The 13,243-nt window shown below is 38.0% G+C and overlaps 1 protein-coding gene across 1 annotated transcript in view; it reads right to left on the reverse strand.

Annotated features, from left to right (window-relative positions):
* The window catches only part of LOC139694242 (uncharacterized), a gene marked incomplete at its 5' end in the record, with an annotated part of 294,041 nt that overhangs the window by 16,739 nt on the left and 264,059 nt on the right, over positions 1-13,243 (reverse strand). The window contains 2 exons of the mRNA XM_071592695.1: positions 778-937; positions 7,872-8,192. Coding sequence (XP_071448796.1) covers positions 778-937; positions 7,872-8,192 — 481 coding nt within the window. The remainder of the gene's footprint in view (positions 1-777; positions 938-7,871; positions 8,193-13,243) is intronic.

Raw genomic sequence — 13,243 nt, forward strand, 5'->3', positions numbered from 1 at the left:
AATTGGCTGCACAGCATGGATGCCTACGAGAGTAACTTAATTGCAATGTATCGCATTAGGAAGTTCGTAGTATTTAACGCAAAAAGTGTTTAAATAGAGGTAAGAGGTTGAAAACGTTAACATTTTACTAAATTATATGACGAGTTAATAGAATCAAACAGAGAAAGCTAGTTTTTGTTGAAATTCTGTCATGATATCATAGCAATTACATAGGTAAAAGAACATAAACTAAAAACTATAGTGGATTGGAAAACAAGAAAAAATATTGGCGAAAAAATTTGAACTTGTCGAAGCTCAGATAGCCTTCAAACATTCCACAACATTCTATTGGCCTATACTAAATCATAGACAAATAATAAAGCCATAGGAATTACTATAAGATTCAATTACGAGACAGTATCAACAACACATTCCTTGGCACTTGGAGCTCCTTAATTGAATCTTTCCTGGGATTTATTTTTTCGCAGGCAACGTGTGTTGGGGAAATATTTTGTGCTTAACGAATGCATTTATTACTCTTATATGAAATCTTTATTACTATATAATTTGCTTAATGTTCGGAACTGTATTAAATTCTCGGAATACTTTTCAATCTTATTTATTTGATTTCGCTGATATTGTTTATCAAACGTGAGCATCGTTTATTTTTCACCAAGCGTTTTACTTTCCGAATGGTTGTTACTTTGGGATTACTTTCAGCTTTCCAGAGTACTTGTATTACCGTCGGCATCGACATACTCGGGGTGTGTTGAGTGTATAACGATCGGCGTCGCTCACCCGTCTTCGGAGCTGTCCTCTCCTTCGCCCCTCGGCGCCTCCACGGAGAACGGACTGAAGGCGCTCAGGGAACGCTTCTTCCGCTTCAGCCTTCTCCCGACGCCGCCACCGCCGAAACCGCCTCCGCCGGGATAAGCCACCCCGCCGCTCTCGGAAGACTCTGCAAGGGGAGCGGAGGTTGGCGCGGGAAATGGGGGTGGGATAGAGGAGGGTGGTAAGGGATGGCGGGAGGGGGAGGGAAGTGGAAAGGGGGGTAGAGGGGGGGAGAGAGGGAGTTAAGACATTTTGGCGGCGGGGAGTCTCATTTCCTTGCCGTTAATTGGTTTCCGATTGCCTCCGCCGCAGGAAATCGGGAGGCGAGCGCTTTGGATGTTCCTTCTTCTTCATTTTTTTACTCGCTCTCCAATCGTAATCGATTGGAAAGCGGGTATTGTTGAGACAAAATGGGACGCTCTATTTATGCGCCTCGTTCCTATGCTTGCGGTCGGGGGAGTGGGGGGAGGAGGGGGTAGATTCAGAGACATCCGGTGGTGGGTTTTTACTCTGTGGATCTTTAAGAGTGGCAGTGTAAACGTAGAGGACTCGCTTCGGACGAAGAATTGAATCCAATAAATGGAAACCGTCGTGCAGACGACAAACACGAATGATTTCGCGATTTCGCAGTTAGAACCGGTTACGTAGACGGAAACTTTTCACATTTCCGGGCAATTCGCTCCTCTCTTGGGCTTCTAGTTGTTACCTTCTGACGTGCAATGAATGATGTTTCTTAATTCCTCTCCGATTTCCCGTATTACGAAACAAATCACGTGGATTTAAAGTCAAACTGGCGCGTAATGCGTATAGTAAAAATTCTAATTCATTAGACAAATCTCTAACATATTAAATTGTAATCGAAATTACTAGGACCGGATGGAAAAAGTTGAATTAGAGAGAAAAATCGGTTAGGAACGCTATTTCTGCGGTCGTTATCAGAATACATTTGCTTTAGTTGTTCCTGCAAATGTCGTTCTGAATGGAGGTTCAGATTCAAAACCTCTCTCGAATATTTGAATCCTCCTGAATAGAAACTTCATTACAATGAATACTTCGTTATTTTGATAGCAAACCAAATTAACATTAGGACGATTTCAAGACAATATCACGAATATTATTTATTTTTATTATTTTATACGGATTCTTTTCCTTTAGAAATACATTAATATTTGACCAGCAATCAGCAATGGAACTGCTGTAATACTTCAGGAATAATTTAGCTGTATTTTTTACTTTTTGGCAAGAGACCAGAGATTTTCATCCCATTGAAGTAGAAATAGGATCTGTAGACTCGATTAAATACGTAGGCGTCACCCTTACTTATGACCTCTCCTGGGTGAATATATATGAAGAATATGTTGACAAGTTAAAAAAACAAATACGATTTTTTAGAAGTGTAAATAGAAATGTAATGAAATGGTTAAAGAGAAATATTACCTTTCGCTGGTTATGCCTCAGTCAGAATTTTCTTTTTTGCGTGTTTCTGTTTTTGTTCGCTAGTGCTAACTTGATCTACATTATTACTCACATCCGCGAGACTTTCATTTAAGTTATATATATATATATATATATATATATATATATATATATATATATATCTTCAAAATGGAACGCTCTTCGGCGACGCACAAATATATAAAAACACGGATGTAGATTTGTAGAATAGAATTGTTATATATATATATGTATATATATATATGTATATATATATGTATATAATATATATACATATATATATATGTTTATATATATGTATATAATATATATACATACATATATATATATATATATATATATACATATATCCCTATACATACACATATCCGGGGTAACTATCGCTACGAATGCTTACTAAAATATAAAATGGATCGTAACATTATGGTTTTCTAGCAATATAAAATGTCCATCTTGCCGTCTTATTGCCATTTGATTATTTGCATAATAAAAGAGTGCATCTAAATTGATGGGATAACAACCCTATCTTTATACATACTCTAATGCATTTTCCCCTGAAAAGAATACAAGAATCGTGATTTTTTCGAAGATTTCTAATTTAATTGTATTATTTAATACAGTTATTTTTGGAATTGCAACTCAGTATAATGTTTTTAACATAACACAAAACTACCATAATTATAACAGCACTTCACCTGAAGCTGATTCGCACAAGAATGCATACAGTTTATTTGTCGTAAGCCTGTCTGCGGTTTAATCATCCTCACTTTTTCTTATTCGGTGAAATAAAAAGATCATATTGATTTTCGTGAAAAGGAAACGTAACATCCCGTAGCATCCAAAGCATCTGGATGGAACGAGACCTGCGGGCACGTCAACTTACCGAGGTGAACGAAATTATTAAGAAACAATCTTAATTAAAGCGGTACACGAGTGAATACTTTCTCATTCATTGGAAATGACGGAAGTCGGGAAGAATATTAACTAGTTGATATTCACTATCGCTCTTTTTCCTATGTCTTTTGATTCTCCATTTGTCATGCATTTAAACATGACACAGATTTATCGTGAATGCCGTCGTCATCTGCATGGTGGCGCTGTCTCCCAAGCCGCAGGAGGTGGCCGCCGGCCGGAGCCCTTTGTTGGCGATTCGCCCGGCCGCTGATTGGCTGTCGGCCCCCAGGCGTGACAAAGTCCCCTCTTAGCTTTTATGGCGCACTTGAATATGCTCAGGGCGTTTCGTCCATACAAGTGTGCTCGCCGAGGCGTGATAACTGTCGCCTGCGTGCAAGACTAAGGAGGCCCGCCGCGTGGATGCTCCCGCCGTACGCTCAGTCGTTTGCGCGCACCAGGGCGAGGGGAAAGGCCGGAGCTCCCGAAGAGAAACAAAGTACACGTAATTGAGCAAAGACGCCACCCGCTTTTCCCGTCTCGCTACCATGACGGAGTTCTTTCCTGGAGGGAGACGGCAGAATAATGCCCTTTCATTCCCGTCGGTGCGAAGATTTCACAAGTAATATCCCCTCCCCATTTACCGGGAGCGGCACATTTGGATCTGCCAAAATGAAAGAAACCTGAGGAGTTACGTGGGATGCTTCGTTGAGAAAGGAAGACTTTCATTAATTCCACTTGCTGCTTGCGTCTGAAAGGCGAAGGGCTCACGACTTGAAAATGTGTCCAATTTCGCCACCAACCGGAGTCAAAAGCAAACTGCGAATACATTTCATGGAATTTCACACTGATGGAATTTTTTTTATGCTTCTCAGATAGACATCATCACAACTGCTCATGTAAGTTGTTCATGCTTTTTTCCCTTATATCCTGATGAATTAATTCAATTGTCGTAAATCTCCATCAATGCGTACATTGCTGTGGCAACGGCCTCATTACTGCGAGCATATTCGTTAACACACCAACGAGGCGAAATAAAATTTTAAATGATTTAGAGATGCGATAGTGATGAATCATATCGAAGTGGGCGATGAAATTAGTGGTTAAGAGACCATCTCTTCCAAACTCAAGATAATAGTGGAAACTATTGTGATCTCAATATGAAAACAAATTTTCAACAAATTCAGCGGGATTTACAGGAAAACAAGTCGCGAAGGTTTTTTAACGGCATGCACAAAAACGACCGACGTTAGTGTGACGATGAAGTAAGACGAGCCCTGAGGAATCATGATTTTATATACACCGTTCAAAAAAACAAACATGATCTGATAAGACATCACTTGAGTTGAGATCAAGGGAAAAATACTTCCAGCAAATGTAAAGAAATAAATAGATTAGGAGCTGTACTCTGCATAGTTTTAGAAAAATTGTTTTAAGAACTACTTGATGAACCTTAAGGTATTTCAAGCTGACCCATAGAGAGTTACTCTTCAAACATAAACCGTCCAGTCATTTAAGGACGAAAAGAGTGAAGTAGATGTGGAAGTGCAGTTGAGACTGATTTATTTAACATTTATTTTGAAGTTGTTTACCATGACAAGGATTATAAATCAGTCACAAATCTTCATGAAATGAGCAAACTGATGTGTTACATTATCATAAAACACAAGGAATCATCTAAACAACTACCGTCAGAGGGGTAATCCGGTCCTTAGAACCGTAGGGGCTTACGGAACGAGTGAGAGTTAGGACGATATTTACAATATAAGTTTTAATATGCTATCAACAGAAGGTTTAGTACCTCAGGAAGGGAAAACAGCCCTCACCCTCATCTATAAAAGCGAAAATAAATGGTATTCCAGACTTAACCGGCCAACATTATTAACGTCCCTCGAGTGGAAATTTCTTAAGAATATTTTTGTGACGTTATTTATCGTAGTTTTTAAAAACACACACACAATTGGTTCCGAAAGAGCAGATCTATGAGAAAGCAGTGGTACATTCATCAGCGCGGCATTCAAATAGGGAGAATTATGGAAAAAAGTAAGTAAGAATTTAATAAAGTTACAACATTACCACATTCTGGATACCACATATACAGATATAAAAAGTGTAATCATATGGAATTAATGAGAAAGCGGTGAAATGAGTCACATTTCTTTCTGATATCATCGATAAAGTATTGGGTGAAAATGATTTCGATTTTGTGAATGTAGTCTCTACAGGAAAACGTGAAGAATTCTCTCATTTCCGTCATTTACATCAGTGGCATTGATTGTAAAGTAAGCACCAAAGTTAGATCATTTGCTAATGATTCAGTAACATGCTGATAATGATGTTAGGGTCAAATCACCTATGACGCTCTTTCTAGCGATGTCGAAAACATTAGTTCTTGGCGTAATGAGAAATACCTCAAGTTAATTTTTTAAAATCTGTAATCTTCAATTTTAAGGAAAAGGCGTATGCCCTTACATCCACCTACTTTGGATTTGGAGGGGTAGCATAAGAAAGAGTTCAATTAAACTAGGGAATTACGCTTAGAAAAGACCTAACATGGGATGGATACGTCAGAAATATCTGTGGGGATGCATAAAAGAAATTTGGCTTCATTAAACGAATAGTGAGAAAATGCTCGTAAAAAGGTTCAGAAGATTTGCCATTTCATCTTGCTTAAACCTCAATTTGAATACACTTCGGCCATTTGGACTCTACGCAGAATGATCTACGTATTGCGAATTTAAACAGGTTGCAGGGAAAATCTACCAATTATTTTCTTGCTAAAGAGTTTTTTTTTCGAACATGCTCGAGATCTTATGTAGTACAATTTACACGGCTGAGGCTTGTAGATCCGTATTTGAGTTGAGTATAAGTCATCATTTCACAATCCGCGTTTGTAATAAATTTCATAGTACATCCTTAATGGTCTGAATCTGCAATTTTTTATCTAGTTGCATCTCAACGGCGCAGGGGCGACTCCATTGAGAAATTAGTTAGAAACGGAGGTAATTTTCTAGTGTCAATCCTTCTTCTTCGTCCTTCCAGAGAACCAATTAAAATACACCACGGATTAAGAGGGGTGTTGTGGTACGAAGAAGGGTTTCCTAATTTCAACTCCCTCCATGCTTTGCTTGATAGGACTTTACTTTAACGAATCTTACGTCAACGACACCAGACGACACCATAGTTCCCATTTTCCCAGCTTCTATATCGAATTATCTGGTAAATCACTGAATAAAAATTAACGTCCTACAAATACTTCACTTCCAACAATAGACAAAAAAACACCACACGTTTATTTCATCCTTTGGGGGATTTCTAGCAGCATATGATATATACATGTATTTAAATCAACTTTCCGGGCAAGCATTTCGAGTACGCTCTCCAGCATGTGGCTTAGGAGAAAATACTAATAATTGCTGGGAAACAACCATCTTGACGTCTGTTCAACAGTATTGACCACATTTTGCAAACATAAAATAAGTGGCCGAATGTCTAGCACATGCCCAGATCCATTAAAATCCGTTATTACAAAGCTGCAGTACACCGAGGAAAAATATTTAATTGACAAGGATGTGCATCTGGATCTCATTTTAATAACGGAAAGCGTATTCCATCGATAGGGCTACCTTGAAAGTGAGTCTCTCACAACGTAGCTAGCGAAATTTTCTCCCTTAATCAAAATATAGCAGCCCGGGGAAAAATCTAAGATTGTCTATAATTACGTACAATTTTTTTAACATTCTGCACGGTGATAATATTTATTCTTGTCTTTTTGTTACTCTTGTGAAATCCACTAGCAAGACTAAATTTCTCTTCAATTCTTATTATATTCTATTTTTTTTGTAAAAGTGGGTAGGAAAAATAAAAAAAATACTGAATAAGTCTCATTGGTGAAGATAAGCCCATTAATTATTCTAAACATGAGTGACACCTAAAAAATTCAGATGTCATCAGTGACTTGAGTTGGTCAATGGTCGATTTCCAAACAGTTACGAGTGGGCATTGCGTGCAGACTACACCCCCTCGCGTGACCGCGTGTTGCTGCACACAATTTGGCTTTTCAAAATGCCCTACAGGTGTACACTTTACTAAATATAAGCTAAAGAGTGACTATAGTACTGGCACCAACATAATTGGTGATTGGGAAGGAAAAAGATGACATGACTACAGTTAGTAAAAATGTTTGAAAAAGAGTGTTATCGATAATAGCCCGGAGTTATTGCCCGTATTAATGAGATATCTAACCTAATATTAAAACCTTTTCCTGGGAATGGAAATTTTTAACGCTTCCCTTATTACCTTAAAGAATATTTTTAAATACAAAAAAAGTAATTTTGTTCAGAATTTATTTTTTTGAATCATTTCATCCACCAAAAACTTTTAATTCAGTAATGATAACATTTATAAGTAAATCAGGTTAAAATTATCTCCACCATGCTACGAGATTATACCATTGGGGGGATTTTTTTCTTAAAATTCAGATAAGGCTCTAGGTAAAAAGACTTGAGTGACATTTTCATTGAGCATTATCGTGGAGGGATGACATTTCGGTAGGATTGGGAAATGAAATGTGTAGAGGACGCGCATCCACTCCGCGGGGACGACTGCGTCTTCGACGGCACATGCTCGGCAAAGGTTACGGAGCTGGGGGCAATCACGAGAGGAGGGGGCGCGGGGGGCTTCGGCCTTCCTTCACCCCCACCCGGAAGACGTACCTTGGTCCTCGGCCCGGAACACGTAGAGGCAGAGGGTGTTGGGCGGGATGGTGTGCCTGGGGCTTTCCACCTCCCCCTTCCCGCCCGTCACCAAGAAGTAGCACCACGACTTGGATCCGGGCCCGCCTCCGGAACCGTCGGGTCGGAAGCGCACCGGGGGCCGGTAATCGGGCAGGGTGGCGAGGTGCCTCATCCGTGCGGGCCACGGGATGGGCCGGAGGCGGAAGAACATCCCGCCGGCCCCCTCGCCGCCAAACTCTCCGCCTCCGCCCGGCCCGCCGACCCCGCCCAGGACGCCCCCGCCCACGTCGCCCCTCCCCCCTCCGAGCAGGTGGCCTCCGTACGGGTCCCCCCCGCCCCCCATCGCCATCACTCCCTCCTCTTCCTCCTCCTCTTCCTCCACCTCCTCCAACTCCTCCTCCACCTCCTCACCGCTCCACCTCACGTAAGAGAGCGAGTTCTTGGGCAGGAGCCTTATCTGCGTCGGTTGGGGAGAGAGAAAAAAGAGAATGGTTAGCGGCGAAGGGAGAAAGAAAGGACCGTGAGAGGATGGGTGTGTGTTACGGATGAGGAGGCTCGGGTTCTCGAATACGTGAGGAAACTTTAATATTATTATACTAAAGGTTAAGAGCCATATTCTCCATTGAGATATATATATATAAATATAAACAACATATATATATATATGTTGTTTATATTTATGTCTATATATGTATCTATATATGTATTTATAAATATCCATACATAAAACACGACGGTGTAAATATTATTAATTTATATGCACGTGTATCTTTTACGTTTCAGGGATTAGCGTCTCCCTTTCCTATGAGTTTATTATATTTATATCGTGCCAAGTTGTTATATTAGGTGTCATCGTTTATACAAACATATATATATATGTATATATATAAACTTATATATATATATATATATGTACATATATGTATATATACATATACATATATATATATATATATATATATATATATATATATATATATATATATATATATATATATATATATATATATAAAATGTAGACATTTCGACATTTTGATTTATTTTATTTCGATCCCTCTCGCGTGCATATCATCGTGTACGTATGTGAATATTAACATATGTATCCAAATATGCGTGCGTGCATGCACATAAATTTTTGTCTCTGTATGTGTGCCTTTATATTCTCGGGAGTTATAAAGAACTTACGTATCGTTATCTCCCATAACTTGTTAGCTTCGCTTGCATCAGAACAAAGTGTCGGGTTTGGGATCGACTCTCCTCTTGACGGGAGGGGTTCGTGTGCTACTAGTGCCATACGTAGTCGAGGGGTGGGGACGTGTATAATGTCGAAGGACGAATTGTGAGTGGGAGGAAATGCTTGGCGAACTCTTTTCACAGCTTCGTCACAAGAAGAATATGAGATTTTATTCGTACATACATACTCATTATATGTCCCAGGATTGATTACAAGGTCATAAATAACTGGAAAAACAAGTAATAAGAAAATCGGAGTTCATTGCAATGCAGGGTATTTTTATAGGATACAATTACAATTCAAAGAGATTTAATTAGGAGTTGTTACAGTAAGAAGAAAGTTGTTACGCATATGAAATTTATTTATTTACAAATGAATTTCAATAAAATATTTAAGGGAAATTACAAAATAAAAAAAGTTTGTGAGGCTATAATGAAATGACTTCATTGTCCCACGTGCCATACATTGTAGACTTTGAGAGTAATCACGAGATTCTGTAGACTCAATTACCTTTTCATTGTCTTGAGATTTGAATCTTGCTGGAGAATTTACTATGCATTAATTTTGAATTAATATCTTTATAAAAAATGTATATCTCTCGACACTCGTTAAAAATGAACATGCCGCATTGTTAATGCCATGACTTCCGAATGGATAGGGTATAATATAGTGGAGCAAAACTTGGAGTAGTATGTATGACGTGGAGTAGTATGTATGACGTGGAGTAGTATGTATGACGTGGAGTAGTATGTATGACTTGCAATTAGAAGAAAACGGAATCAGTTCTTCATCACTGCTTTTGTATGCATACGAAAGAACGAACAATTTTAAAAGAACTCTAGTGCCTAACACCAGCATAAGTAAAAATTTCCAATTAAAATGGTAACTATTCAAAGTGAGATAGCTTTCCCACGATTAAATAATATGAGATTTTGACTCTTACCTCCAGCCTTAACCTTACTAGCAGGTAGAAGTTTAGTAGAAAGAGGGTTGCAGTATTTTGGCTATTACTGGTCTTACCCGATCGAATATTATTAAATTTATATTTTCATCATCATTTTTTAATTGACATGCCAAACCAGATGAGAAACATAGTCTTTCAGGGAAATAGAATGGGAAAGAATTCATTTAGCAGGGCACAAGTAATAACCCTTGCGCTTTTGTTTGTTTGTTTGATAAGATATCGCGAAAAAAAATGTGAAAGGCATCGATAACTTGTGGCCGAAGTCGAAGGAAACTAAATGCGAATAGTTGTGTGTGTTTGTGTAGGGTATGGACTTCTGAAACTAATGGGCTCCTCTACTTAATACTCCGGAGCTGCATGCTGAAAAGATTTATTTTCAAGCTCAAAGGTTAATTCTTGTATCGTAAATAGATAAGTATGAAAGGAGTGCGCTACGCAGGTTTGTTCATGCTCATGCTGAGTCGGAGGATGAGAGTCAATTCAACGAACAATGCACGAGGGAAGATTATGGCTCGCAATAACGAGTAAACTAAGGTCATACATAAAAAGAACTGGTCTAGAAGCTGTGGGGGACTATTTTCCATATGAAAAAAAGATTCTCAAGGATATATTTGATGTCTGAGGAACAGGGAAGTGAATGCGAAACAACGTATAGTTGCGCCAGAAGCGAAAGAAGAAAGAGCGAAGGATAGGATGGTTTGAAGAAATTAGTGAAAGGGAATATATTCATTGTAATAGTATGCAATCAAGACTATTTGTGTCTGTGGTTATCTCAAAAGGTATCGGTGTGAAGGGATTATTTATCTATTTACAAATATTGCATGGAATGCGATGTGATTATTTCTTCGAAATGTTGGTTTTAATTTTTCCTTAGAGAATACGGAAAACTCGGATATGGACGAGATTAAAAGTTAGTTTTAAAAGTGACCAATAAAAGTTATATTCCAGGATTTTTTTATTTCCCTAAAAATATTATTAATAGGATGGTATGATACATTTAACCATACTAGAAAAATAGCAGTTCAAAAACTACCCACAAGATGAGCAACTACATCTTCTTGCAATGAAAACATCAGATGAGCACGGTTAGCGCGATTGGACTGCATTGTTTTCATAGCATATTAGCAGTAAAAATATTGTGGTGAGAGTCGAACTAGCTGAGGGCAGTTTTTGTGGAGGGTTTAATCCATGGTGCGAGAGCTCATTAGCGAACTCTGTAATGGCGACGAGAAGGATATGCTTTTTATATTGTTAATTTATAATCGGACTTGTTGCTTTTCAGCGGTCATTATGAGCACAACTATATGTTAAGTAGTTAATTCTATCATCAATAAACTACCCGTAATCCTCATTTAAAACAATTATCAGTGCATTAACGCCGCGTCACTCCTTTTAATCCCAGTGTCCGTTTTAGAAAATGTTTCAGTGCACTGAACGCTAGCAGCTGTACCTAAAAATGGAGCCAAAGTCATACGACTAGATATGAGTAAAAGTTACATCGTCCTGAACTTCTCGCAAAAGTACCTTCTGGTACTCATCATGTAAATAAGAATTCAAATTTATACAGTTATCTTCTAAGTTTTAATAAGTTGCGCGGCTTCAAGTTCAGTTTAAATTTTGGGATGGAGAGCAACGTAATGCCAGATGTCGAGTTTTTACCGCATAACTGGCATTTTCAGGCTAAGGGATTAAAAGTGTTGAAAATTTTCAAACGACATTAATTATTTTAGAACTAATAAACATATTCATATTATTTTTGTTCCGCACGGGGCAATATTCAATTCTTTTCGGGTGCAAAGACAAAATAGTAAACTAGCACAATATTTTATGCATTAATTATTAATTCCGCAATATGGAAGTTGATATCTCATATTCTAAGCATCACGTAACTCGTTGATACATCAAAACCACACATCACAATCTGTGATTAGCAATTTTTTAGAAAGAAAATGATCGGAAATTAATGAAACCTTACAGATTAGCTTTGTTTCGCATCTGAAGTACTTGAATCTACCCTAAATAGTTTATAACGCAGCAAAAAACGGTCAAATATTGATCCCATAGTAGTTATTTTCCATGCCTTTCAATGTTCATCAAATTTTGATCTTTCATATCTGTTTGCTCGTTGAGCTGGGATTGCTTCGAGATTGTTTTTTAAAATGAGTAATCGAGCACTGAATCACATAACGCTGTACGAAAAAGAAATATGTAATTGCATCCAAAATGATTATATCCGGCTTTTTAAAATCAAGTGCGCCCGTTGATTTGATGTTTATTTTATTTTATGATGGAAAACTCCGTGAAAATAATCAGCGACCATGAAATCACCTTCAGAGCACATCTTTTCAGACATTAAATCCATGAACATTTTCACGATTTTAATTTTTTCCCGAAGCGTTTTTCCTTTTTCGGAAAACAAAACATTTCCCTCCTCCCTCGACGAGTGCACTTAAGATATCTGCGCTTGGAAAGAATGAACAGCTAATAAGAGAAAATATTTTAAAATTCTTTGAGCATCCTCTTATTCATGCTTATGGAAAAAGAGAGAGCTACCTGTTGCAAATTGAAGAAAAAATATTCAGGCAAATTAAAGCATGAGCATGTTATTTATTCTCTGTTTTATAATTACTCCCATTGGCAAAGTGGATGATGAGAGGGCTTTCAGTTTTTGCTGGATAATGTGGATGACTTTTGAAAAGTGGGCTTGGAGAATATGAGTACCTAACTAACTCTTCTTCCAGATATTTTTATGATGTGCGTTCTATTCCTCAAACATTTTGATTCGCGTCGTAATCCATCCATGGTCTAGAAGTTAAAAAATCACGATAGACGATCGATTCGTTGTCGTATGACGTTAGGAGGTACAAGCTGGTAGGGAAAGAAAGCAATCAGATCAGTTTTCACTCATGATATTAGACAAAGATTTAGTTTTCGTGATAAAACAATGCAAATTTACTAGCAGTGGTTGCACGGGGAGTATATTTGAAGGCGCATTTAGGAAAATAACAAATTGATGATTGCACAAAGTGTTCATTTAAAAAAAAAGACTACCTGCTAGTTGCGAAGAGTACCAAGTGCATACGAGATATAAATTAGCAAAATACATTATTATTAGGCCCATCTTTGTTTTTATCTCCAGGTATACTTTTGGTG

The sequence above is a fragment of the Hetaerina americana genome, unplaced genomic scaffold (assembly GCF_022747635.1).
Source record: "Hetaerina americana unplaced genomic scaffold, ioHetAmer1.1.p SCAF_1, whole genome shotgun sequence".
NCBI classification, from domain to species: domain Eukaryota; kingdom Metazoa; phylum Arthropoda; class Insecta; order Odonata; family Calopterygidae; genus Hetaerina; species Hetaerina americana.